Below are 27132 nucleotides of genomic sequence, written 5' to 3'. Positions count from 1 at the left end.
CCTCTTTTCTTTATACGTCTTATTCTTTATAATTCTGCTACTGTATGATTATTTATCATTATGAGTAACTATAACCCTCATCATACTGCATGGTTTTAGTACCATTGACCTAGTATGTTCAAAAAATTCACACCTTAAATAATTATTATGCTTAAATAAATTTAATATTCAATTAATCTGTCTTTTGCCTTAATGACTGCAAGACAACTTTTAGGCTTTGAACCAACCAAGTTCTTTAACCGTTGTAGGTCACATTTTTTCTTCACTTAAAAAAAATTGCTTTTAATTGAGAAAAACTTTTTGTTCAGCTGCTTTAACTTTAAAATTTCATAAGCTTTTGATTGAATTCTTGTAACTGAAGAATCTAATCTAACTTCTTTAAAACCATTTAGTAGCTGACTTTAATATGAGTTTTGAATCTCCATCCTGTTAAAAGATGAAATTACAAGATAAACATACACTTTTGGTGCTTAATCTTGAATTTTGCTTTATAATATCAATATAAACTTCTTTTATTATTATTCTGTCGATGAATTCAAGAGCCAACACTACTCTAAGCAAAGGAATTCAAACCAACAACTATCCCATGAAAAAAGGAAAAAATATGATAAAAGTATATAGAATGTTGCAACATTTAAATAAAGCCTAATTGTACTTTTTCCATGTTTGACAGTTGATCTAAATTTTTGACTTATAGTATGACAGTTGACCCAAATGTTTGACATTTAGAATTAAATGACTCACCACTTTTTTGATTTGCGTACAATACCAAATTTTAACTGATCACCATGATTGGTTGAAATTCGATGACGTTTTTAAATTGAGTTTTCTTAAAAACCACTTAATCATTTGTAATAATTTTTTTTTCATAACGATGCTTACATAATTAGTTTTTATTTCAACAAAAATAAATTAAGCCTTAACTTTACGACATGCAAGCCATTTAATTTTTTGTAAAGTATCTGCCATCTTTACAATTTTACTTTCTCATTTTTTATAACATTAATCCATAAATTTCAGAAATTTTAACACTATTTGCACATTTGCCACTTTTCATTAATATTCCGTTGACAATTGCCCAGTAAGATTCAATAAATTGTTGCTCAAGACAGTTTGTTGGATTAGTATCCTTTGAAACAAAATTGATTTTTTTTGAATAATGGATTGATGCCAGATCTGGCCAAAATAAGGTTGGTTGTTTGTGCTTTTTAATTAAAAGAAGTTGTTTTTTCAAGCATTCAGTCATGTAAAGATCTGATGTCAAAGATTGATTTGTTATGAAAGGAGAGCTTTTAAAATCACAACTGCAAATAGCCTGTATACAAGGAACTTGGGAGTGAACTTTTTAGATCAAATGTAATTAAATTTGTCAGAGGCTTTATAATGTTTCAACTGATAATAGTATTGATTGCCTGAAAGCATTGAGTGATCCTTTTTTACAGTAAGTTTCATCGCTTTCTAAAACACATAATTTTTTTTCATAATTAATTTAAGCAATTTTTAGCTTGTCCAATTGTATTGATTTCTCCATCAAGTGACCTTTTTGATATTTTTTTCTTGTAATATGCTTTCAGATTTTCCTTTTTGAATACTCTTTGAAGAAAAGATCTACTTTGAACAAAAGATTAAATAACAATGCCAACATTTTATAACTTTACAAGCTTTTGAAATCATGGAATATCAGAACGATGTAAAACTTCAAAAAAAAAGTTTCAATATTTAGACTCTTTACACGACATTGCAAAAATTAATGAAAAGTAAAAAAAACTACACCCACTCACAAAAAACTAATTATGTTAGCATCATTATAAAAAAAATCATTACAATTGATTAAGTGATTTTTGAGAAAACTCAATTTAAAATCGTCCAAATTTCAACTGATCATGGTAATATTAGAACTAAACAAACATATTTTTGTTTCATCTGACTATAAAACTTCTTACCATTGCAAATGATCCTAGCCCAAGACAATCTTTTTTTAGCTTTTAATTTTACTTTTTATATATACATATATATATATGTATATATATATATATATATACATATATATATATATATATATATATATATATATATATATATATATATGTATATATATATATATATATATATATATATATATATATATATATATATATATAATATATGTTACTGTTACCCGCAGTACCAGGAATTAGCTAAATGCTAATGTTTATAATATAATTTAATATAGCAACTCTGAGTTTCATGTGTTATCACAATCATCAGGCAAGTAATAAAAGTTTAATTTTGCTATATGAGTAACATATATATTATATAGCTCTAGTTTATCTATTGAGCACTCTTTCAAGTATACAATTATACATGATAATATAAAGATATTTTCTTTATTCATATATACACACTTACGTATATATATATATATATATATATATATATATATATATATATATATATATATATATATATATATATATATATATATATATATATATATATATATATATAGAGAGAGAGAGAGAGAGAGAGAGAGAAAGAGAGAGAGGGAGAGAGAGACTAAGAGAGAAAGAGAGAGAGACTAGGAAAGTCTATATATATAAAGTCAGGAATCGCTAAAGCTATTAAGCGACTCGTAAATTATTACATTTATCAATCAAGTTTACACTTTAATATTTTTGACATTTTAATATTAACAGAAGATTTTATTTAAGATATATAATTGTATTAATATTGATTCAAATATATTGAATCAATGTTGAGTTATATACATCGGGTCAACCTTAATCCATATACATTGAATTAACGGTGGGTAAATTACTTTGGATCAATGTTGGCAGTGCTTCCGAAGTTTCTACTTAATTTAACCTAACTTTTAAGTTTATCATATTATAAGATTCTAAAAATCTTTTAAAATATTTTACAAAAAATAAATACAAATTTTCTATTTTGTCTTTAATCATGCTTTTTTGCCTCAAAACATACAAAAAATCTTTTTTTTTGAAAACAAATTTGAAAAACGTGAAAATAAAATAGGCATATTAGAAAATAACACTCAAAATGATATTTCTGTGGTAAAAGCTAAAATACAAAACAATCTCTTACAATCACAAAAATAATTTAGGATTATACCCTACCAAAGCATTAGACTTGACTTTCAAAACACTTTTTAAAAGGTTCTAGGGCAATTCAACGCCGTGATCAGTGAAATCTTTTTTCTTTAAACAATATTTCATTTGCAATAGACTCAAAATTGTTATATTTGCAAAATTGTTATTTATTTTATCGATCTTTATGAGTTTTAATTGACTAAACTCTCTTTCAGCTGTAGCATTACTTACAGGCAGAGAAAATAGAAGGCCAACGTAGATTGTTCCGTAATTTAGGAAATCTCTGAACATCAAAAACTGTCTAGACAAAATTGTTTTGGACTTTGTTCCAAAAAAAATCAGCTGTAATTGCCTTTTTTTTTTTAGACTTAGCAGTCTTGGTTTTTATGCCAAATTCTTCTGTTTCTAAAAAAATATTAAATGCCACCAACTCAGAATGCAGCTTGACCAAAGTGCACTGCATTTTTAAATTAGAAAAACATTTTAGAAGAGCAGAAAGTTTTGAAAAAGCTGCATTTTGATTAGTCAGAACATAGGTGGGATCAAATACTTTGCAAATGTTGAAAAAGTGAATTGAATGTTGAAGGTGAATCTTTTTTTCAACTCCACAATGACTGCAATCATAAATTCACGACAATTTTTCAAATGCTATGTAAATGTACAAGTTTAGAGAATGCAAGAGCCAGTGCAAATGAACCAGCTACAACCGGTTGAGTAGAGGGATTGTTTTCTTTGTCAGACGAAGACGCTGCAAATGCATTGATGAAATCTGCAATGGTAGTACAATAGATTTATGCAGTAAATTCATAAATTTGTGAAGATATTTTTATTCCAAGTAAATTTATATTCAGAACAGAAAAATCTTACAAAAATTATGAAATCTTACATTAAACCAAAAATCATAAATCTCAAAAAAAAGAGGTCAAAAAATCTTACAAAATGTGATAAATCATGCCAAGTGCAAACATTGAACGTTAGGTTTAGATCATAAAAGCAATCAAGTTTTGTGATGGTTTTATATACATTGGTATCTGTGCAAGCTGTTTTTAGTTGCGTCAGAATTTAGCTTTTTATCTAAATTTAATCCAATTTTATGTTAAAAACATAAAATTGGATCAACGTTGGATTCGCATCAGAAAAAACAGTTGATGTTTATAATGGTTTTGAATACATTGGCCCAATGTATGTGTGCCAGCTGAAATTATTTTCTTTTTTTTCTTGGCTTATGTATGTTTTTTGTTTTGTTTGTTTGTTTAACATTTTTGATTGATTAGCTTGAAACTATTTGTGTCTCTTGCTTAGAAACTTTATTTCAAATTTTATAATGGTTAAACTAATAAAGTTTAAAAAAGTATGTTAATAGTCAAATAAGCAGATAAACTTGAATTTGATTAAAAAAATCTGCAACTCACACTACTACAGGAGAAACATCTTGATAAATTAAATCAAATACTTCAGCAAACTGTATTTCCTAATAAAACAAAAAAATTATTATTATTATTATTATTATTATTATTATTATTAATAGTAGTAGTATTAGATATTCAATAATATAATAGTAATAAATAATATTATGATATGAGGCTTGTTGAACCAATATGAAGCCAGAGCCGTGGATCTGCTGTTTTTTGGTAATGCCAGAACTGCAAAAATCAAGCGGCTTTTGGCTCTTGTATTTTTTTAAGTTATTTTTATTTGCTTGTGAAAAAGAATTTCTTTTTTTGCATTTTTTGTACATAAAATCCGGGAGCCGGAGTCATGCCGGGAGCCAGAGCCAAGCCGGGAGCCTGGCCGGACATTTCTTAGGAGCTAGAGCCAAGTCATAAAAAGATCTTTCAGCTCCACAAGTCTGATCTAACTAACATTTTCTGAAAATGCATAGTTTAAGTTTAACTTTAAAAAGTTGTAATTCTGCCTGTCAGAATTTAGAGCTTGCTACATTTTTATCAAAACATATATGTACTAGGTTGTTCATTTAGATCATGTATTATTGAATACCATGTAGGAAAAGTTATTTAATCCAAAACAGAACATTTATTTTTCAATTACTTTCTAATCAAACCTCAGAAGAAATTTTATGGCTTTTTTTCAATATAGACATATTATGTTATAAATGCATCATAGAAATTTACTCATTGAGTTTGTTGACAAAAAAGGTCATTTTTATCCAAAAGAATGTGCATCAAATAACTCTTGTTTGTAAAACAAGTAATGATCATCAATGTCTGATGAAGATTCTTTTTAATGAAATATATATAATTATGTAGACATGCATAGGTTGTTTTTTTTTTTTATGGTTTTGTTTTTTAACTTATGATAAATTTTGTGCCAACCTGAAGCTGACTAAAAAGAGTAATTAGTTGGCAATAAAGTTTCATTTTTTTTTGTTTGATTCCACTAGCTTATTTTTTCCTTGTTTAACATATCCACTTCCAACAAGGCTGCAAACAACCACTATTAGAGTTGAAGTTACTGGAAGAGAAAAGATGAAGTTCAAGAAGCAAGAAGCAATTAACAGACAACTTAAAAGATTGCATATTATATGAATCATGAAATAGTCACAATAAAAGGATGAGACTTAATTGAATGACAAGTAACACAAGAATGAATTTTAGCAGATGGCACAAGAAACACTAGCTCTTTAGAGCAACACCTATTATAGTATTTATAGAAAAGAGAAAGATAAGCTACATTACAATGATGTGACAATGGTTGAATGTTCCCTGTAAGAGCAGGTTCAACTATGTTTACAATGCGTTTTTGCACCTGGTCTAAACAAGAAAGGACATCATTCTAAAATCCACTCCATGTGACAACAGCATTCCATACAAAGACAGATTAAAGATTCATAGAGATAAAAAATACAATCTCAAGTAAGAAAGTGGGAAGCACGATAAAAAGATGTAGCCTTAGCAGATGCTAATTTTGTAATGGATTTAATATATGGTTTCCAAGAAAGATCGGAAGTAAGAGTTAATCCTAAATCCATATTTTTTAAAATTCTGCTCTCAAGAATTTTTGAAAATAGGGATTTTGAAAATAGAAATATCAGATGCCGCTTTCCAGCAGGCTGGAAAACAAGACTCTGATAAGCACTTGTTAAGTATTTTTTAAAGTATTAGACAACAACTCAGAAGAACACTTCTGCAAGACTATAGCAGGTATTTTGTCTGAACCATAAGCTTTAGAAGAGTCTAAGCTTCTAATAAATGCTGCTACTCATAAAGCAACCATCACATGTGGCAGAAATTAGTACAACATCCAGATCCAGTTTTTCATTAAAAAAAGTAAAACAGCTAAATGAATCTACAAGTATTTTATTGCATCATTAAAATTATTTATCTTCATAAACATCATGACTTTGACATTTATAATTTTAAACTGTTAACTTAATTTGTTACTACTTTTTGTTGGAAATCATTGGTCAACAATGAGCAGTTAAACTACTAAATTATTAAATAATTACTAAATTCAGCATTTTTGACACATGGACATCATTGTTTTACAGTTTCAAAATAACCACTTCATACTCAACACACCATATCTGTTGTGGAGGAATAACTATAGTTTTTTTCTACTTGGTAACTTAGACTTCTATTTGACCCTCTTACTGTATATTATAAAATTTGGACTATTTACATTATAAAAAAAAGAATTCGAAAATTTTTTTTCTTCTTCTTTCTTAATTGTAATTATAAACCTCTCTCAACCATTTGACTCTGAAACACAAACCTTGACAAACAAAGTCTATGCATAGTACAGAAATCTAAGTGTACACATACATATAATTATATTTTTAACTAATATATGTTAAATAAAAGTAAACACAAAGATTTTTTAACATTTCAAAAAATATTTACTTCAAAAAATATTTAACATTTTTTAACCACAAGTTGCTGTACAACTGTTCTGTTTGGTCAATATGTTCGTTTATGACATAAAATCAGCTTGTTCATATTGTTCAATATTTCAAAACTTTAAAATATTGTGCATCTTTTCAATTTTTAACTAAATATATTTCTTATTAACAAAAAATTATTTTTTTTAATTATCAAGATAAATCTCCCAGAAAAAAGAATACTAATACCTCAAGGTATGAAGTGGCACTTATTCAAAAAAAAAATTAAATAGCATTATTTGTAAAAAAAAAAACAAAAAAAAACTTAATTGTTAAGTTAACTAGTGGGTAGTGATTGGGTTTTATTTATTTAATTTTTATTTGATACATAAACATGTTGTTACAATATCAATTTATAGCAACGGACAATGTTAAGATACAAAAAAAAAAAAGTAGCTTTATTTACTAGAATATTTCAAAACTTTAAAATATTGTGCATCTTTTCAATTTTTAACTAAAACCTAGATTCAAACCATTTAGAAAAAACAATAAGATCCCAACCTAAGATCTACATAACCTAATCTACAACCTAAGATAGACATAAAGTTTATGCAGATCTCAAACTTGGTAAAAACAATTAGTTAACTGCTAATTTTTGGTTTTTAAATATTGCATTAAACAACAAACTTTAAACACTACCTCCTGATAATCTTCGTACATATAGTGTTTAAATCTAAACTACACAAGTTTCATAAAAGACCAGTATGTTATTGTTTTTACTAGTTGCAGAAAATCAACAGAATCCTATCAAAATCATTTGGCAGAAAAAAAAAGTTATTTTTATGCTAAAAAAAAGTTATTTTTACGCTAAATAAAAAGTCTATGAATTGAAATAGCAAGAGTCTTACACCTGATTCTTCTAGTTTGGTTTTGTTTATTATGTAAACAGTACATCTTTCACATTTAAGCATATCTTGAACTTGAGTCATAATACGACGAACAACAACATCTAAATGTTCTGTATCTTCAAATATACCTTTTGCTAGATTTAGTAACACCTAAAAATTAAAGTAAACATATAACTATTTTTAGCTTTTATACATTCTTATAATATTTTTGTTTACTTTGCTTTTAGCTTTGTTTTACCTGTTTTCAACTTTTCTAACAAATTTTAATTAGCTTGTATGATTTTTTTATTTGGATTTTACATTAGATTATTTTAATCTAGTTATGTTGTGTAAACAGAGATTAAAGAAAGAGAGTTCATGTTTTTTTTTATTGGTAAAATGATAAACAAATTTTTTCTTTTTCAATAAAATATTTTGTTCTATTCAAGTTTTATTTTGAATTCAAAATTTGATAATAAACAATTTTATTTATGTTTTCTTTTAACTTCCAGAGTGACCACATAATATTTAATATACAAAAATTTAAAACCTATATTAATTACTTTTATTAAAAATCAGTTTAAAATTAAAATTAAAATTCTGCTTAAAATCATTATATTCAAAAATTTCATAATTCAGTTGTTTGAGAAATACAAATACAATTACTTTAATAACCAAATTTACTGTTGATATAATTTATGATAAAACTATAATTTATGATATAACTAATTAATACACTTTTGTTTTAAAATTATACTCAAAGGAATTAAATAAAACTTTGTACTATAAATAATAAAAATTTGTAATTAGTTAATTTTCATTTTTTCTATTTACTAATGCAATTGTTCATAACTTAAAAAATTTATGGGTTAAGGCAAAAAATAAAAAATAAAAATAGTTCTCAAAAAACATTTCTACATTTAAAATAAAACTTTGTAACTTATATTGTTACTATATTTTATTTAAAAAATTTTTCTTTAAATAAAATTTTGTTTTCCTTGATTTTAATTTTCAACTTAGCATGAAGTAATTGAAAAACAATAACTAAAATTATTTGATAAACAATTGAAGAAACTTATAAATCAATAAAAAAGAATGAAAAGAATTCCTTAAATAAAAATCATTTAAATACAAATTTTTAAAATTTTAATACCTAACCTTTTTAATACTAATGAGACATTGAAATCACAATATAGAAAATTTAATTTATAGGCTTAATTATATATATGGTAACCAACCATATATGAATGGGTCATTTCAGAAATACCATAAGTTATTTTTAGACAAAAATGAGTGAAGCATGATATTGTGTTATCTGAGAGTAGAAACATGTTTCTTTGAATACATAGATGTCAAACCTAATGTGAATCACATTAGGTTTGACATCTATGTAACATGCATATACACTCATGTAACATGTTTCTGTGTTTCCTCAATTTTTTTCCAAAAATAGTGTTTCTGAAATATATAGGCTTAATTATATATATCATGGCCCGTTCGTATATAGGCTTAATTATATATATCATGGCCTACTATAAATACACGGCCGGGTTTGTTGGTTTTTACGGAAAAAATTAGGAGGCCAGTTTTTTTTTTTTTGTAATTATTGAGTTTTCATAGAAAATGCTGGAATAATAAAAATATAAATTATTAAAACAAATAAACAACTGTTTAAAATTCTTTTTTATTTAAAGTAATATAAACATTCATAAAATCACAATAAATTTTAAAATACTGTGAAATTAACAACAAGAAATAGATTAATCATTATGCTCTCTTTTTGTTCTTTTTGATTTAAAAGCAACAATCTCGTCTTTTCTTTTTCCACCATTGATAATTATTTGCTTGTTGTTAAAGTATATGTTTATAATTATATTATTAATAAATATTATAGCATTATTAAAATGCTGAGGATCCAGCATGACACATGAAGATCCCTCCTCTTCCAAGATTCAGGAGCTTTCTAGCAGCATATCTGATATTATCAGCATTTAAAAATAAATTTTCTTGAGCTAAATCTAGTTTAGCAAAGCAATGGGACATATATGATGCAAGATGTTTCCCAGGTAATTGAAGCCCTACTCTAGAGAGCAAATTTGTATACTCAACACAAATGGTGACCTTCTCATGATTTAATAACGCTTCACATTTAAAACAAACAAATTTTTTAGAGATTTTTTTCATAATAAATCCTGCAATGTAGGTTGCCACCTCCTTGCTGTCATCGTCTAAATCAATCTCTTCAAAATCATTTTCAAAATCGATTTCACATGAAAGATCTGGACTTGTCTCTGGTTTAAGATTTAAATCCCAGTAATTTATATCTTCTTTCATTAGAGATTTAATTTGAAGTATTTTCTCAGAAGATTCAACTTCACGTAAACCAACAAGAAAACGACCTCCACTCATTTGTCTATATTTTGAAAATCGACGTTCTAGAGGGTCACTTCGGAAACGACTTGTTAAAATGTAAGTATAACCTTCATTGAGTAAATCATCACACAAATCAGCAGAACTTTTTAATGTTTTTATCATAGCATTTGCTGTTTGCTTGCTAAGAGTAAACTTTCCACACTCCTTTAACTGTTTTATTTGCCATTCATTAATCCACTTCGAAAAACAACGTAAGAATTCAGGTTTTTTATCTTCCCTCACAACTTCATAACCAATATAGTTATTTGAATATTTTGACTTTAAATTCGATATTAACCACCAACTATTAATAAGGCGTAAAAATTCAGCTGCAGATAAATCTTGTGGAAAATAACTTTTAATAGCAGCTGAGGTTGTTTCATGAAAAACATTCAAATGATGTAAAGTTTAAAATGTGAGTTTATGTGTCTTACGTAAATTAGCACTAAGTTTTTCATCTTTTTCGTAAGTTTTATGGAGAAGATGCCAAGATATTTCACCAGCAGTAACTGAAATAGGATCATAAAGTCTATCGAAATGGAAAACAGGGAATATAAATTGCTTAGAATTAAGTAGATTATTTCGAATATTTTTTAAAAGATGAACACTATCATACTAAGGTAAATTTTTTTTTCTTCGTACACAATAAAATGATCTTCTTCAGATTTACCAAATCTGAAGCATTTAATCAACTGTCCATATCCTGATACATTTGTCGAATCATTGTCTGCAACTATTGAACATACATTAAATCCTGCTAATTTCAAAACAGACAAACTTTCTTTAATTTCAAGGAAAACTGTATCTCCATTTATTTTTGTTTGTGGACAAGACTTTATGACATAAGGGATAGATTTTTTTAAACTCACAATCATAAAAACAAGGATACTTTTGAAAAAGTTACCATTTTTATCCAAACCAACATATTTACCGCTATTAACGGGTGATGCGGAAGTTATCGGACAAATCCTAATTTCATTATTTGAGCATAATAATTAGTTTTTGTGGTTTTATGCGTAGGCATAAACGTTCTATAAAATATAAACTTTATTATTTGAAACACAATTATTTAAAATGAGGTTAAATGCAGCTGAACGAGAACCTTTTCGAAAGCGACTAAAAATATTTTTTGTAAATAAACCTAATATAAAAAAAAAATAATCGTAAATCATTTTGAAAAGGAAGGATTTGCTCGAAGTACAATATATGATAATCTAAAAAGACTTGAAACAATTCAATCGTTTTCTAATAGAAAGCACCCTGGTCGTCCAACATCCTGGGCTAGAGAAAAGAAAGCCGAATTAACGAGACTTGTCAACAATCGAAAAGGGGTCAGTCAGAGAAAAATAGGTATTAAATTCGGTGTAAATCAATCAAAAATTGGTCGTCAGTTAAAAAAAATGAATATTAAATATAGAAAACGTGAAAAAAACACTATAGAAATACACTATAGAACAACAAATAAAGGCAAAGAAAAGAAGCAGGAAACTAGTTAACCAACTCTATAACACAAAATCGCTTCTAGTCATCGATGACGAAAAATACTTTTGTTTTGCAGGGAACAACATGCCTGGAAATTCTGGATACTACACAAACAACAAAAAGACATGCCCAGAAAGTGTTTGTTTTATAGGAAAAGAGAAATTTCCAAAAAAATTATTAATGTGGATAGCCATATCTGACCGTGGTATGTCCGAGCCATTGTTTCGCACTTCCAAGGCTGTAGCGATCAATTCATCAATTTATACTAATGAATGTTTATAAAAACAACTTCTTCCATTTATTTACAAGTATCATGGAGACTTTAACAATTTATTTTGGCCAGATTTAGCAAGTTCTCATGGTTCTAAAGATTCTCTAAATTTGATGGACTAATATGTCTATTACGTTGATAAAGAATCCAATCCCCCAAATGTGCCTCAAGCACGACCAATTGAAAATTTTTGGGGACATTTGGCACAGAAGGTTTACGAGGGAGATTGGCAAGCTTCAATAGAGCAAGTTTTGATTGATCGCATTAAACTAAAACTACAAGAAATTGATTTAAACTTTTTACAGTCGCATATGAAAGGCGTCAGAGCAAAATTGAGATCAATTGCAGATGGTGGTGTTTTTTTATATAAAAATAATATATTTTTATTAAAAGATAAATGCTTTATTTAAAAAAAATATAATAGTAGTTAGTTTTTTTATTTATAACTAAGTTATTGACGTTTTTATTTTGTCCAATAACTTCCGCATCACCCGTTATACTCACTACATTTCTGTAAATACATTTCATCCAACATTAAAATACAGTCTGGGTCTACTTTTCCTTCCTCCAAAAGTAACTTAATAGCTTTTAAGTGTTCAATTCCTCCAGCTGCTGATTTTTTTAAAACTGACAATGACGGTAAAGGTATTTTTTCTTGTAATTGAATGTATGCTTGCTTTGAAGTATAGCGTTGTAATAATGAAAAACGAAGAACTTCAGATGAATATGGTTTCCTGCCTTTCGGTTTACAATATTGGATACTATGAATTTCATCTAAAATAGTATTTTTTTTTTCTGCAACAAAAATACGCATATATGATGCAAGGTTTTCTAATATGCTAATATTTTTGAGTAAATATTGGTTTTGTTTAAACCACTTTTGAAGAGGAATTTGACATCCATTGTGATGCAACTTTACATGCAAAGTAGAATCGACTTGTATTGATTCAATACAGGGGGCATTATCAATAGATGCCTTATTAAAAATACGATAATATAAAACATGGGAGTCAAATTTTTAGAAAATAAAGCCAACAGGACTTGAAGATGAATCTAACATATTTAGGTCTTTGATATAATCTTTTTCCATATAAATATCTGATTCACTGAATGCTTGTGACACATCTAGATGGAGATTTTTTTGATGGACCTGGAATGGATAATAACAGAGAAGGTGGAATTTTTTTTATAACATCATTTGAATAAATAGTCGGTATTGGATTAAGATTATAAATAAGAGTCATTCTAACACTGTGCTTTAGAAATTTTGGATCAAAGTGAACACTACAAACACCTGAATGTTCTGTAGGAAACCAATTTTTTCTATTAACAAACTTAATCCATTTTTTTCTTAACTCATGTCTTTTAAGAGCATCAGGAAATGCTAAAACACTATTTTCTTTGTTATAAACTGTTGTTTCTGAAGTCAATTTTAGAGTATTCACATTTGTATTTGATGATTTACTTTTGTATCCACTGCAACAGTATATCACTGCACACTTGTTTGGCATTGTATTAAGAATTCTAGGTTTGAATATAAAAGTAATTCTTATATTTTTGAAGCACAATAAAAATAATCATATCTCAAAAGCGACAAGCTATTTTAAATGTGTCTAATTTAAATATTGTATTTATTTTGTTACTTAATTAAAATCTTATTTAAAACATCAAAATTAATAAGTTCCTCATAACTAAACTCATAATAAAATTCATATATAATCAAAAAATATTATATATAACAAGAAAAACAAAGCCTTCTGTTTAAAGATATCGTTTATTACAGCAAATAAAACTGGCCTCCTAATTTTTTCCGTAAAAACCAACAAACCCGGCTGTGTATTTATAGTAGGCCATGTATATATATATATATATATATATATATATATATATATATATATATATATATATATATATATATATATATATATATATATATATTTATATATATATATATATATATATATATAAATATATATGGTGATTGTACAATTTATATGATACCTCCTCTTGGTCCTTAAATTGTTAGCAGTTAGTCTTTTCAACTATTTTTACAACTAATGGAAAAACAGAGATATCCAACAAACTTAATTTCTTTTAGTTCTATTCATTTTAGATTTTGATCTGTTTAAGTAATGCTGAAGTGTTGTTTTTTGTTATTAAAGTTTACAGCCTTGTTAAAAATCATAGAGATTCATATTTTTTTCTAATAATATTTTGACTAAATCATTATAAAGTTGTATTTTTCAACTAAATACCTAATTTAATTCTAATAATTGATATGACTATACTTATAACTAGACTCTAATGTTCCAACAGCATTTTTTTAGTATTTTTTCATTAAGTCATAAATTTCTGTTTTGGAAATAAGAAATTTCTCTTTTTTATTTTTTTAGAAATTTGTAATATTTTGAGAAACTAGTGATTTCAAAAAGAATGTCATAAAAAAGGTGCTGAAGAAGTGGCTGCATTGATAATAGGAAAAGATTTACCTGTTGACAATTCAACAGATACAAATATTTTTGACTTTGAAGTCAATAATTTACCAATAGAGGAAGATTTGTTGATATCTAAAGAAGAATTAGAGTTTTAATCAACATTGAATGAAATAGTTATCATTCTAAATACCAAAAGTCATTAAACTCATGGTCAAAATCTTTTTCAAGAACTCAATGTAAATTGGAAACAGTTGTTTTTCATTGAAATTGAATTCAACAATTAATTATGGTTCAATTAAATATGGTTCTTATTTAATAAAAATCATAAAGCACATTTTGACAATTTCTTATTGGTTTCACTCGCTGAGTACTTGTGGTTGAAAAATGTGCTATATTGTTGAACAATAAAATACAATAGAAAATATTTAATAACTGGTTTATTGAGTTGTAGAAGGTTGTAGGTTGTAGAAGGTTGTAGGTTGTAGAAGGGGATTGTGATCATCTTGTTTCTAACCTTGATATTGTTGTATATAAATGAATGGATATTGTTGTATATAAATAAATGGATATTGTTGTATATAAATGAATATTGTTATATACAAATAAATGAATAATAAGGGCATTTATTTAAACTTTAAAATTCAAGAAGAACAAATAAAAAAAAATAGAAAGACTGCTCAATAAAGATGTTCTATTGTCTGAAAGCATTAAATGATTACAAAAGAAACAGAAGTGATTTCAACAAAAGCGATTTTTATTGCTACATTTATAACATAGATTAAAAAAATATAAAATGGTAGCATAATGGTAGTATAAGTTACTTTTTGGGCTCGTTGATCAAACAATAACTAATGCATATATTACATATTTAAAAGCAAAAAATTTAAAAATCACAAGCTTATCGTTTCATTGAAATGTTATATTAGGACTTTTAACTTTTGGTTGTCCTACCAAAGTTAATCAACTGCTTTAATTTTATTTTTTTTAAATTTTGTTAATTTAACTGAACCTTATAAAAAAAGAAGAAAAGCAAAATACTCTGCTCCGGATTGTATGCGATTAGTAAGTAGGGATGTTGACTAGTTTTTATTTGTAAATAAAAGAACACAATGCGAAATTTGTTCTAAAAAATTCAAGAATCAAGATCTTATAGCTATTGTGAAACCTGTAAAGTTTTTCTCTGTATTCAAAAAGGAAAAAATTGCATTCTTGAATATTACAAACTTTGTTTTCTTATTAATATTGTTTATTTTATTATGTTTACTTTGATGTCAACTTGTTAGTTGTTTTGTAATAAAGAAAATCAGTGCATGTCTTTATATTATATGCTTGATTATAACCAAAAACATAAAACCATAACCAAAAAGAGCAGAGGAGGGTAAACAAAAATGCTATAAATTTATCACATTAAACCATAGATTTGTCTTAAAAAAATTACAAGGTAAAGTAGCTATGGTAGATTTACTAAAGACATAGTAGGATTACCACCCACACTCCTTACAAAAGTAAACTGATGCCCCCTTAAACATTCCAACTAGCAACAACATCAACCATTTTGAAACTGATTTTATTACAAATCACTTTCTTGGTTTACAAAATTTAAAATTTAATTTTTGATCATTTGATGATTGTTAAAATAAAGTCGAAACAAACAAGTCCTATTATGACAGAAAAGTCCGAGATGGCAGAAAAAGGTAGTTACTATGTAGTAAGGTATTTTTAATATATCTATTAGTATTTGAAAACACAGCATTAGATTAGAACTCTTTTTCCAGAGGTGGTATCGAAAGGATTAAAATAAGAAAAATAGGAATTTGTTAATAAAAAAGAATCATCAAAAAATGAATAAAAAATGACTTACATCTCTAAGTCTAACACTACTGAATTACCTGATTTCTATTGTGTTCTTGAAGTGATAAATCAAATAATTGTGCATTAGTCAAACCGATTCCACAAAAAGTTAAATAATTTTTGAAAACCTAAAATTTGAATGAAAAAATATTAAAAATTATATTTTTAATATTTGGAAAAGAGATTTAAAAAAAGAATACCTCCTCATCTTTTTTAGTAAAAACAGGATTTTTTTCTTTCTTATTAATAATTTGAGCAACACCAACAACCTAAAATAAAAGGCATGGAATTTCTAATTCCAATTACAGCTGAAAAATTAAATTTAAAAAAAAAAGTAAAATAAAAATTTAATGTAGTAAAACCTTATTGTCTTGATTTTTAATAGGCATGCACAAAATGCTGTGTGTTTTGTAACCAGTATCTCTGTCAATAGAAGGATTAAATCGTGTGTCCTAAAAAGAATGCACACATATTTTATAAAACAGTTAAACACAATAGATTTATTATTAAAGCATGAGATTAAAAAAATGAGAAACGGAAACCACTTCCAAAATAAATTACTAACACATTAAAAAAAAAATATATATATATATATTTTAATCAAATAATAATAGTAGTTAGTTAGTATTCATTGCTGTAACTGGATTGGCCAGTGAGTATGCTTTTAAGCACACTGTGACAGCCGTTTCAATCGATAGTTGTTCGTCCAACAGTTAAATCCTGCTTTAAAGGAGTTTACAGACAATGGTTTGACTAGTTTCAAAGGCAATGAGTTCCATAAGTTTGCCGATCTATTGTAAAAGAAATTATGCCTTTGCACATTTTTTGTTGTTTCGCTATAATATTTGAAACAGTGACCTCTAATGTGATTTTGAACAGTTTGTATGTTATGTTCTATTTTATTAATGTTGTTCATTATTTTAAATAATTGGATCATATCACCTGTTTCTCTTCATTTATTTAGAGTTGTCAATTTCAAAATTTTTAACCGATCTTTGTAACTGAAACATCTAATTGATTTAATCAGTTTGGTGGCTCAATGCTGAACTTGTTCAATTACTTTACAGTCACCTTTTTGATATGGGGATCATACTGGTACTGAGAGCTCTAGAAAAGGACAAATAAAGGTTACATATAGTGATTTAAGTAAATGACAGTCCAATCTTGCAAACGATTTTTTATTTCAACCTAACAATCTATTTGCACTATTTGTTACAGAAATAACTTGATCTTTCCACTTTTTAGAAAATATTACACCTAGATCTTTTACAGTGTTTGATTCTGGTAGTTTTATGCCATTAATATATAGAGGATTCTTTTTGTTATTTACTCCATAGTGCATTACTACACATTTATCAACATTAAACTTTAAAAGCCAGTCTTCTGTCCATTTAAATGATATATTTAAATCCCTCTGTAGACTTGAGGTACACTCATCTGAAATTACCTTGGACAAAATCTTAATATCATCAGCAAACAATTTGCATTTATTTATTAACTTACTTGGCAAATCATTAATGCATATAATAAACATTAAGGGTCCAAATATAGAGCCTTGTGGTACGCCTTTAAAAATTTCAACTTGCTCAGAAACAACTTCACTCAGAACTATTCTTTGTCTTCTATTATTTAGAAAAGCTTCCATCAATTTTAGAACTAAGCCATTAATACCATATGCATTCAATTTAGCAAAGAGTCTTTTGTGAGGAACACTATCAAAAGCTTTAGTGACGTCTAGCATTACTACATCAACAGGTATACCATTGCTGTTGCACGAAGAAATAAAGTTAGGAGTCTTTAACAAATTTGTGGTACAAGGTTTGCCTTTTACAAAACCATGCTGTTGGATTGTTAGTAAATTGTTTTTGTAAAAATGTTTTTCAATTCTTTCTCTTATAATAGATTCTAATATTTTGCAAGGAATAGAAGTTAATGAAATAGGGCGATAATTGCTAGCCACTGTTTTGTCACCTTTTTTACATATCGGTGTTACATTTGTTGACTTAAACTGGATTGGCAGTTGACTGGTTTTGAGTGATTCTCTAAATATAAGAGTTAGTGGTAAAGTAAATGATATAGCACAATTCTTGAGGACTATTGAACAAAGTTTAACAGCTCCAGGTGATTTATTGTCTTTTAGTGATTTAAGTTTAGATAAAACTCAAAGCTAATATCATCAGGTTCAATATCTTCAAATTTAATTACACCATTTAATTTGAGATGAAAAAGTGGAAGATCTCCTTTTCTTCAATAGTAAAGACATCCTGAAAATGTTTATTTAGGCAGTTTACAATTTTATTTGGTTCATGGGATAAATCACCATTAGGCATTCTCATGGCCTTTATTGTAGTTGTCTAAAAACAACAACAGTGACAAAAGAATCAAAGCAAGTAAAAAATTGGAAAAAAATCTTGCACATTCATGAAAAAAATCATGGAACTTCAAATGAGTCTCTGTTATCTACTGTTGAAAGGACTATAAAAATATACAATAAGATTTTCTGTCAAACAATTTTTAACAATAAATCTGTGGCAAATAAGATTTGTTGTTCTATTGAAAGAAACCCAGACTTGGCTAGTAGTGAAAGAGCTAAAAAGTACAAAGTTTTCTGATTTTTTAGTAAGGAAAGTGAAGAAATACTACAATTAAAAATTTTTTATAGCAAAGAAAGTAAAGAAATACTAATATTACAAATCTTTTTTTTTTGATGGGCTGTTATGATTTTCTCTTTTTTTTTTATCTTATGCTTTACAGTTTTACAGAAGCATTTGGAAAAAGCAGAAGTTATTACATACTAAATACAAGTTTATCCTTTTATTATGAGTCATTTAATTCACTTTACCTATAATTAGTTTTGGAATAAGTATATGTAAAAACTAGACAAATTTAAGATGCATGTATTACTTGCTGAACACATTCCATCACTGTTTTTTTATACCATTAGGTTTTCAAGCAATAAAAACAATTACTCTTTACCTGTTTGTGAATATTATATATTGAATATGCACAGCTAAATATAATTTCAAATAATGTTAAAATCATGTTTTAAAAAAGTAATAATTTGTTTTAAATAAAAAGAGTTATGACATTATAGCAACTTTATGTAACTAACTTAGAACTTCTGTTTTGTGTTCTATGTCTTTATTATATTGTGTTCTTTAATTTCTATACTTTGATTCTATATTTTTACATTTATATTTATTCTTTATTTTCTTATTTTATAATATTCTTATATTTATTTCTATATTCTTTATTTCTATACTTTATTTCTATATTTTTTTATTTCTAAATTTTATCATTCTGTGTTCTTGTTCTTTAGGTGAGTAATTTAAAAAAAAAAAAAAATTCAGACAGCAATTTTTTTTCATTTATAGAAATCTTTTTTTATAGTTTAAGTAACCTTATAAAATGAAAAAGGGGAGTAGTGTTTTTGTAAAATAAAAATGGTGAATGGTGTTTTTGTAAAATAAAAATGGTGAATGGTGTTTTTGTAAAATAAAAATGGTGAATGGTGTTTTTGTAAAATAAAAATGGTGAATGGTGTTTTTGTAAAATAAAAATGGTGAATGTTTTATAAAACAAAAATGGTAAATGGTGTTTTTGTAAAATAAAAATAGTGAATGGTATTTTTCTGTAAAATAAAAATGGTGAATGGTGTTTTTGTAAAATAAATATCTTAACAATAATCTTATAAAAAATTTGAAATTAAATTTATGCTAAAGTATAAATACAAGTTTATAAAAGTATAAAAAAATAAATGATTTTGATATTTTAAATTGTTTTACAAATGAAGAGAAATTAATTATTACAATGGAATCTTGTGAAGTTAGAAAAGCTTTAGGTGATGACATTCACAAAATATTGTTTGTACAAGAATAAAGTTTAAAAATTTTTGTAATCTGGAAAAAGACTTTCAAGATGCTTATATTAGGTTAAGGCTTCTTTGTGACTAGTGATTGACCAAAACAGAAAAAAAGCTGAAACCTAAATAAACTAAATTTTTGAATACTCAACTTTGGTGCCAAAACCAAAACCAACATTTCGGCAAATATTCTGCCGAAACTGATACCAACATTTTGGCTAGTCAAAATTAATTTTATTAAAAAAATTTTTTAAAAATGCAATTTTACATTTGTTATTTTTTGATACTCGTACTATGTTTGAATTGATTACACATGTATCCCAAATTGAGATTTAATACATAAGTTGGTGATATAAGTTAATAGCGAAAGTTAACAACTGACAGATATTCTCTGCAAAACAAGCTTTTTTCAAGGTGTTTTGTAAAAACTCTCAAAATTTTAGTGAAAATTCTGGGACCCAGCAGGGATTTATCTTTTTTTCTAGGAATGGATTTTGGATGGGAATTGATCTGAGTAAAAGGTGGGTTTAATATAGTGTAATAATATAGTCACAAATTAATTCTGGGTTTCAGCTGGGATTAGCTTGGGATTTTGTAAATGGGCTACAGTTGAAATTTAAACTTAGAATTAATTAGAAGATGGGATATATATAGTATAATGGTAGCATGCATTTTCGTGTTAAAAGCTTTATAGACATTATTTTCAATAAAAGTTTTCAAAGAAATGTGATTTAAAAATTTCATTTCTTTTACATACTCATTTCTTTAACATATTCAACAGCTTTTAATCAATAATAAATAGTTGTAAATATGTTTATAGCAATATTTAGATATTCATTCACAAACGTTTTTGCAAAAAAATACAAACATGCTGTCAATTATCTAGTTTTTTTTTGTTGAACTGCTCTGAAAGCATGTTCAACAAAATGATAAAATTAAGATTATTTTCGTTATATCATTGTTGTTCTTATTATATCATTGGCTTAGCATGCCTTTTATTTACGTGATTGAGTAGTATTTAAATCTATAAGATGTTCTAAATTATTATCATACTGTAGTAACTATGTATGTATAGCAAAATCTTAATTGCAGAGTTTTATATTACATTTTGGAATCTGTTGTTAAATAAATTAAAAGTTATAAAATGTGTAATAAATACAAGATAAAATTGAAGATACAGTTTTGATACTAGATAATCTAAACATCATATGTTTAAATAATCATGAATATTTTTTTAGCATTTTTTACTTCAATTTTAAGTCAATTTTATTGTGCTCTTAGTTATAAGGGAAAAGATTATTTAAAAAAAAATACTAATCTCAGACCTTAGCCATGGTGAATAAGGATTTGATGTCATGTTGATGAATTCACCTTTAATCATAGCAATATATTTAAATTAATGCTCATCAAAAAGTACAGCAAAAATCTGTTTATAATTTTATTCAAGTCAAACCTAATTATTAACATTAAACATGAACTTTAAAAGTATATTATTTTAGATTACCTGAAGGAGGGTAGTAGTAACAGTTTCAAAAACAGCCAAACTGAATAAGCTTGAAAAGGGACTTTCCCCAATAATATCAAAATAGAAAATAAAACCAAAATTGTAAAAAAAGGAATTGTATCTAAAATACAAAAAGCAGAACAAGATCAAAATAGCTCAAAATTGAATAAGTTCAAAAAGGGACTTTTTGGATTATTATCGGAAAAAAAAATATGATAATGATTCAAATTTTTTTAATTGATAGATTGCCTGCCAAACCAAACCCTCAGTAGATGTAGCCTCCTTGCATGCTCTACCTGTTTGTCAGTTGATGCAGCAACACTCCTTGCATGTTCTACCTATTTGTCAGTCAATGTAGGAACAAACCTTGCATGTTTTACCTCTTTGCGAGTCTTTTCATACTATTTCTAAATCCAAATTTGGATATTATTTTGTATAGGTACTTTCGACATTATTCCTTTTAAATCAATTTCAAATTTTTTTTTTTCAAATTAATTCCTTAAAATTAATTTTCGATCTTAAAAAAATCCAAAAAACATTTCCATGAAAAATTTACAATATTTATCCGTTTTTTGAGCAATTTTTTTAAAATGCTATTTTGCTTTCCCCTGTAAGATACATGCAACAAAGCTCAATTAGTTAAAGAAACTTTAACCTAAGTTATAAAAACAATGAAGAAGTATGAACTTGATAACATAAAAAGGTATATTTGTATTTATGTATTTTTATTAGTAAAATTTTAGGAATAAAATTTATTAAAATACATATAAATATATATTACTGTTGTTAACACAGCATTTACCTTTTAAAATTTTTGTATTTTAATAGAAATAATGTAAAGATATCATCTTATTTGTAAATATGGTATTACTGTTGTTTTGTTAAGAAGCAGATAGTTATTATTGTCAAAAAATATTAGTTTTATTTAATCACACATAATTCTCCCAAAAATCTAAAATAAAGGTAAGTTTACACTTAATTTGATAAGTATTAGTAGTAGTTTTGAGGCCAGGTGTAAGAGTATCTATAAGTCTGAAAATATAACCTGTCATGAACTTAAAAGTGAAAAGAGAATGCTATACCAGATCAAAAAATACTTAAAAAAAAAACTATCTGTTTTTCATTAGTTTATAATTTTCTTCAAGAAAATAAATATTCTAGCAGAAAAAAAAGGATTGTTTTACAATTAAAAGTGGTCCTATATAAAAAAACAATAGATTACTATGCAACCTTCATAACCTTTATACTTAATTGAAACTAAAAACTATAATTTTAAAATAAGATTATATAAAAGTTTTGTATTTTGCAGCCAAAATGTATCTGTGTGTAACAGAAAAAGTTAAACACAAAGTTAACATTGGAATAAAGAACAATTCACATTACAGTTATTTAGCATAATTAATCCTTTTTTTAAATGATGACAATGACTCATATACACAATGACAAAATGTGATCACACATGTTTTGTGTATCAGCAAAATTTATTATTTTTCTGATAAATGTAACAAAAAAGATTTCCAAATGAAAACTGAATGAGTATTTTTTGCATCTACTCATTAAAAATCCTTGTATAGTTGATTTAATGACTAAGGATACACTAAGGAAAAAGTAAAAGCAAATTGATAAAAAAAAAAAAAAATAATAACAATTTGATACAGACAAAAGGGTAAAGAAAACACTATTACAAATCCATTTTGAATTTTGAAATCTGTTCAAATAACAAGTAAGCATCAATATACAGACTAATATACTATCAAAAACATTACCAACATCAGATACTGTGGCTGCTCCAAATTAAAACGATTTAAATGATTTTGCATATAAGTATGATTTCTTTTATTAGTTTGGCATGGTTACTCAAATAGTTCTTACTGTAAATAATAATAATTAATACAAACCAAATTTATGCACTTACATGATCTATCTCAAAAGTTTATAGGGACACCCAAAAAAATGCATACATGTTGGGTGCCAATTTCAAACTTGATCAAAAAGATTAAAACAAAACTATGGCATCAAAATGAAACATTGTGCTTCTATAATAAATAAATTTTAATTTTTTGAGTTTAATTTTGACTTTTATACTATTCTTATTTCATGAGTTTCAATGTAGAAAATTTTTTTCTTTATTTCTTTTATAACTATAACATTAGGTAAGAACTCATATTTTATAAGTGATAAATTTATTTAGGTGATAATATAATTGATAAACTTATTTTGGTGATAACATGAGTGATAGGTTACCACTCATGTTATCACCAAAATAAGTTTATCATTATCAAGTTTATTCGGTGATAACATAAGAGTTAAATTTATTTAAGCAATAATGTAAATGATAAATTTATTTAGGTGATAATTTAAGTGATTAGTTACTTAACTAGTTAGATTTTTAAAAAGTTTTTTCATTTTTAAAAAAGACCCTTCTCCAAATCTTTGTATTAATGCTAAATAAATTATACAAAATGAAAATAAAATTGACCTATATCATCAGTTTTATATTTTAACTTTAAGTTGGCTTATTGGATTCCTTTAAGTTGGTTTATTGGATTGCTTTAAGTTGGTTTATTGAATTCCTTGCTTTGAAATTTTCAGAGTTTTATTTGCTTGACACCATAAAAAATAAAAGTAATATTCATGCAACAAAAGTATTCAAATCTGCATTATCAGGAATGAGACATCCATCTTTGGCATGTTTACAATAAACAAAGATTCATTATACTAATCAAGCAGTTAAAAAAGAACCTGGAAATAAAGATCTCTAAAGAACAAAAAGAACTTTTTTTTTAATATCTTGTAATAGCAAAGCTGTTTAACAATAATTAAATTTAAATAAAAACAAATTAAAAAAAATAAAAGCATGATAAAAATTAATCCTTTAGTCCCATTCAAATATTCAAAAAGTATGAAATTTTAGTTAATATAAAATTAAAAAAAAAAAAAGTTTATGATAAAAACCTTATAAGCATCTGGAATATTAATTTCCTGGCCAGTCTCTGCTACATGGCCTGCTATACCAACTCCTATTGGAATAATGATAGCATCTTCATGAGACTTGATTGATTGTTCAAGAGTGGAAAGTGCGGTTACATCAAACAAACGAGAAATAAGGTACTTTGCATTTTCTTGACCTTTAACAAGAAATAAAGATGATCTGTCACAGTTGGTAAGTAGGCAAACATTAACCAGAATTTTATGTGAAAGTGAATCAACATCTAACTCATGAGCTATATCACGAATTAGTTCCATTAACAAGTCTTTCTCACTCAGCTGTAAGAGTTGTTCAAAATTTTTTTTTTTATTATTAACTGCTAGTTCATTTGCATTATTTAATTCATTATTTTTTAAAAATTTGGTCAAATTAGAAGGAATAGGCTTGAGAGTATAATCTGATTTAGTTACAACAGTCTTAATTTCAGGAAAATTTAATAGGTGCGAACGTTGCATAACCCATTCTTCCACCATTTTTCCTGAAGCATGTTCTAAGAAATATTCCCTTGTGTATTCTGGATTTTTATTTAATATTTCAGTTACTTCTTTCCAATCAGATACAGTTTTGAATACTTCAGCCATGATATTAGTGATATATTTGGTCAAATAGTCTCAAACATAATATTTCGTTGCATATGTGAATGTCATTTTGATGTAACCGTTTCCATAGAGATTATGCCAGTCGGACGCAAACGCAAACCCTAAAATTTGGAAACTCCGAGTTCAGGTAACGCTAACGAATCCAGAGTGCGGATTCACAACACTTTCGTAAGTCCAAAATTTGCGTAAAGTTTGCGTAAGTTTTGCTTAAGTTCAAAGTTACGCTTGTGGTATTCACAAACCTTGCATAAACAAAAACTTTCGAAATTCCTTAGTTTTTACGTACGTTACTTACACAAGGCGATCTATACTGAAGGCCTAGTCATCGCGCAACCGTAGGCCGTGACTGGGGGTCTATTTTAATATTCTAAAAATTGCGAAGGTGAAAAGCTCACATTAAAAAACTTGCTAGAGAATTTTTAACTTTTTCAACTTTATCTTGTTTATTATTTAATATTTCCAATAACTTTGTATTATTCATGTTTTTTAAATTATAAATTTTTGTAAATAATTTTAAAACGCTGTATTTTTACTTACTTGTGAACTCCTTAGAGTGTATATATATATATATATATATATATATATATATATATATATATATATATATATATATATATATATATATATATATATATATATATATATATATATATATATATATATATATATATATATATATATATATATATATATATATATATATATATATATATATATATATATATATATATATATATATATATATATATATAACTTTTTCAACTTAATATATATAAAGTGTTTGAAAATCTTATGTTATGGTTTGCATATTTTTATATTCTTTTAAATAATTATACTTTATAGATGCAAAAAAAGTGTTGTGTATATGGCTGCAAAACTAATTACCAAAGTACTAAAAATGATAAAAACTTTGAAAAAGTACCAGTTTATCATTTTCCTAAAGATATAGAACAAAGAAATATTTGGATAAAAAGTATTCCAAATTCTATTCTTTTAGTTTCAGATGAAACTGTTATTTGCCAATTACATAAGCCAACAGTTTTTGAAAAAGCTACTGTTCAAGGAAAACAAAGACCGAAAACGCCACCATCTGTATGATCAGGAATACCCTCAAGTCAAATACCTACTCCATTACCACGTCATCGCACAGCATGGAAATCTTTAAGCATTGTTAGAAACCTTAGAACTGATGAACTTAGCACTTTTTTATTGGCTGATACAGCAACATATATTGATTTTAAAAATGTTTTATTAAATATTCTCAGGGTTTTTTCAGTTTCAGTAATAGCATATATGATTGAAAAAACAATTAGTGTTCAATCTATTACGTTTTATGATGGTATTCCTTTATTTCTTGATAAAATTTTCGAGAATTTACATTTTGAAACATTTTATTGTGGAATAAAATGTTTTATAAAAAGTTTGTATAAAAATTGTATAAATATTGTTAATTCTTGGTCAAAGTTTGAGGAAATACTACATTTTTTAAATGTCATAGAAATAGATCATAAGAAAAACATTATTCAGCAACAAATATCAGTTATGTCTGCAAAACTTATTGGAAAAAAAAAAAATGAATCAGATACAATTATACGTAGTTTTGAATATTTTTGAACATCTCGTGCTTTATACAATAAACTAAGAAACGATTTTCAATTGCCATCAGTTAGTACTTTGACACGCATAACATCAAAAGTTTGCAAAATTGATGATGCTAGTTTCTTAGACTCAGTTTTCAAAAACATTGAAGAAAAACAAAAATTTGTATAATTATTCACGATAAAGTATATGTCAAAAAAGTGATGCTTTACCATGGTGGAACATTGTTTGGTAAATCTTTAGATGATCCATCATTATTGGCTAAAACTGTGTTGGTAATTATGATAGTATGTCTCAAAGGTGGTCCTAAATTTCTG

General features: G+C 26.3%; 1 protein-coding gene across 1 annotated transcript in view; it reads right to left on the bottom strand.

Annotated features, from left to right (window-relative positions):
- LOC100198279 (cGMP-specific 3',5'-cyclic phosphodiesterase) overlaps window positions 1-25304 on the bottom strand; it is a 55418-nt gene extending 30114 nt beyond the window's left edge. Inside the window, exons 1-6 of the mRNA XM_065793510.1 lie at window positions 24584-25304; window positions 16625-16714; window positions 16463-16531; window positions 16301-16390; window positions 7833-7982; window positions 4499-4557 (exon numbers count right to left, since the gene is read on the bottom strand). Of these exons, the coding sequence (XP_065649582.1) occupies window positions 4499-4557; window positions 7833-7982; window positions 16301-16390; window positions 16463-16531; window positions 16625-16714; window positions 24584-25198 (1073 nt within the window). The 5' untranslated portion in view covers window positions 25199-25304. The remainder of the gene's footprint in view (window positions 1-4498; window positions 4558-7832; window positions 7983-16300; window positions 16391-16462; window positions 16532-16624; window positions 16715-24583) is intronic.
- Window positions 25305-27132: the final 1828 nt, after the last annotated feature.

The sequence above is a fragment of the Hydra vulgaris genome, chromosome 03 (assembly GCF_038396675.1).
Source record: "Hydra vulgaris chromosome 03, alternate assembly HydraT2T_AEP".
Lineage (NCBI taxonomy): Eukaryota > Metazoa > Cnidaria > Hydrozoa > Anthoathecata > Hydridae > Hydra > Hydra vulgaris.
Note: the sequence above shows the minus strand (reverse complement) of the source record. Positions and strands in the feature narration are given on the sequence as shown.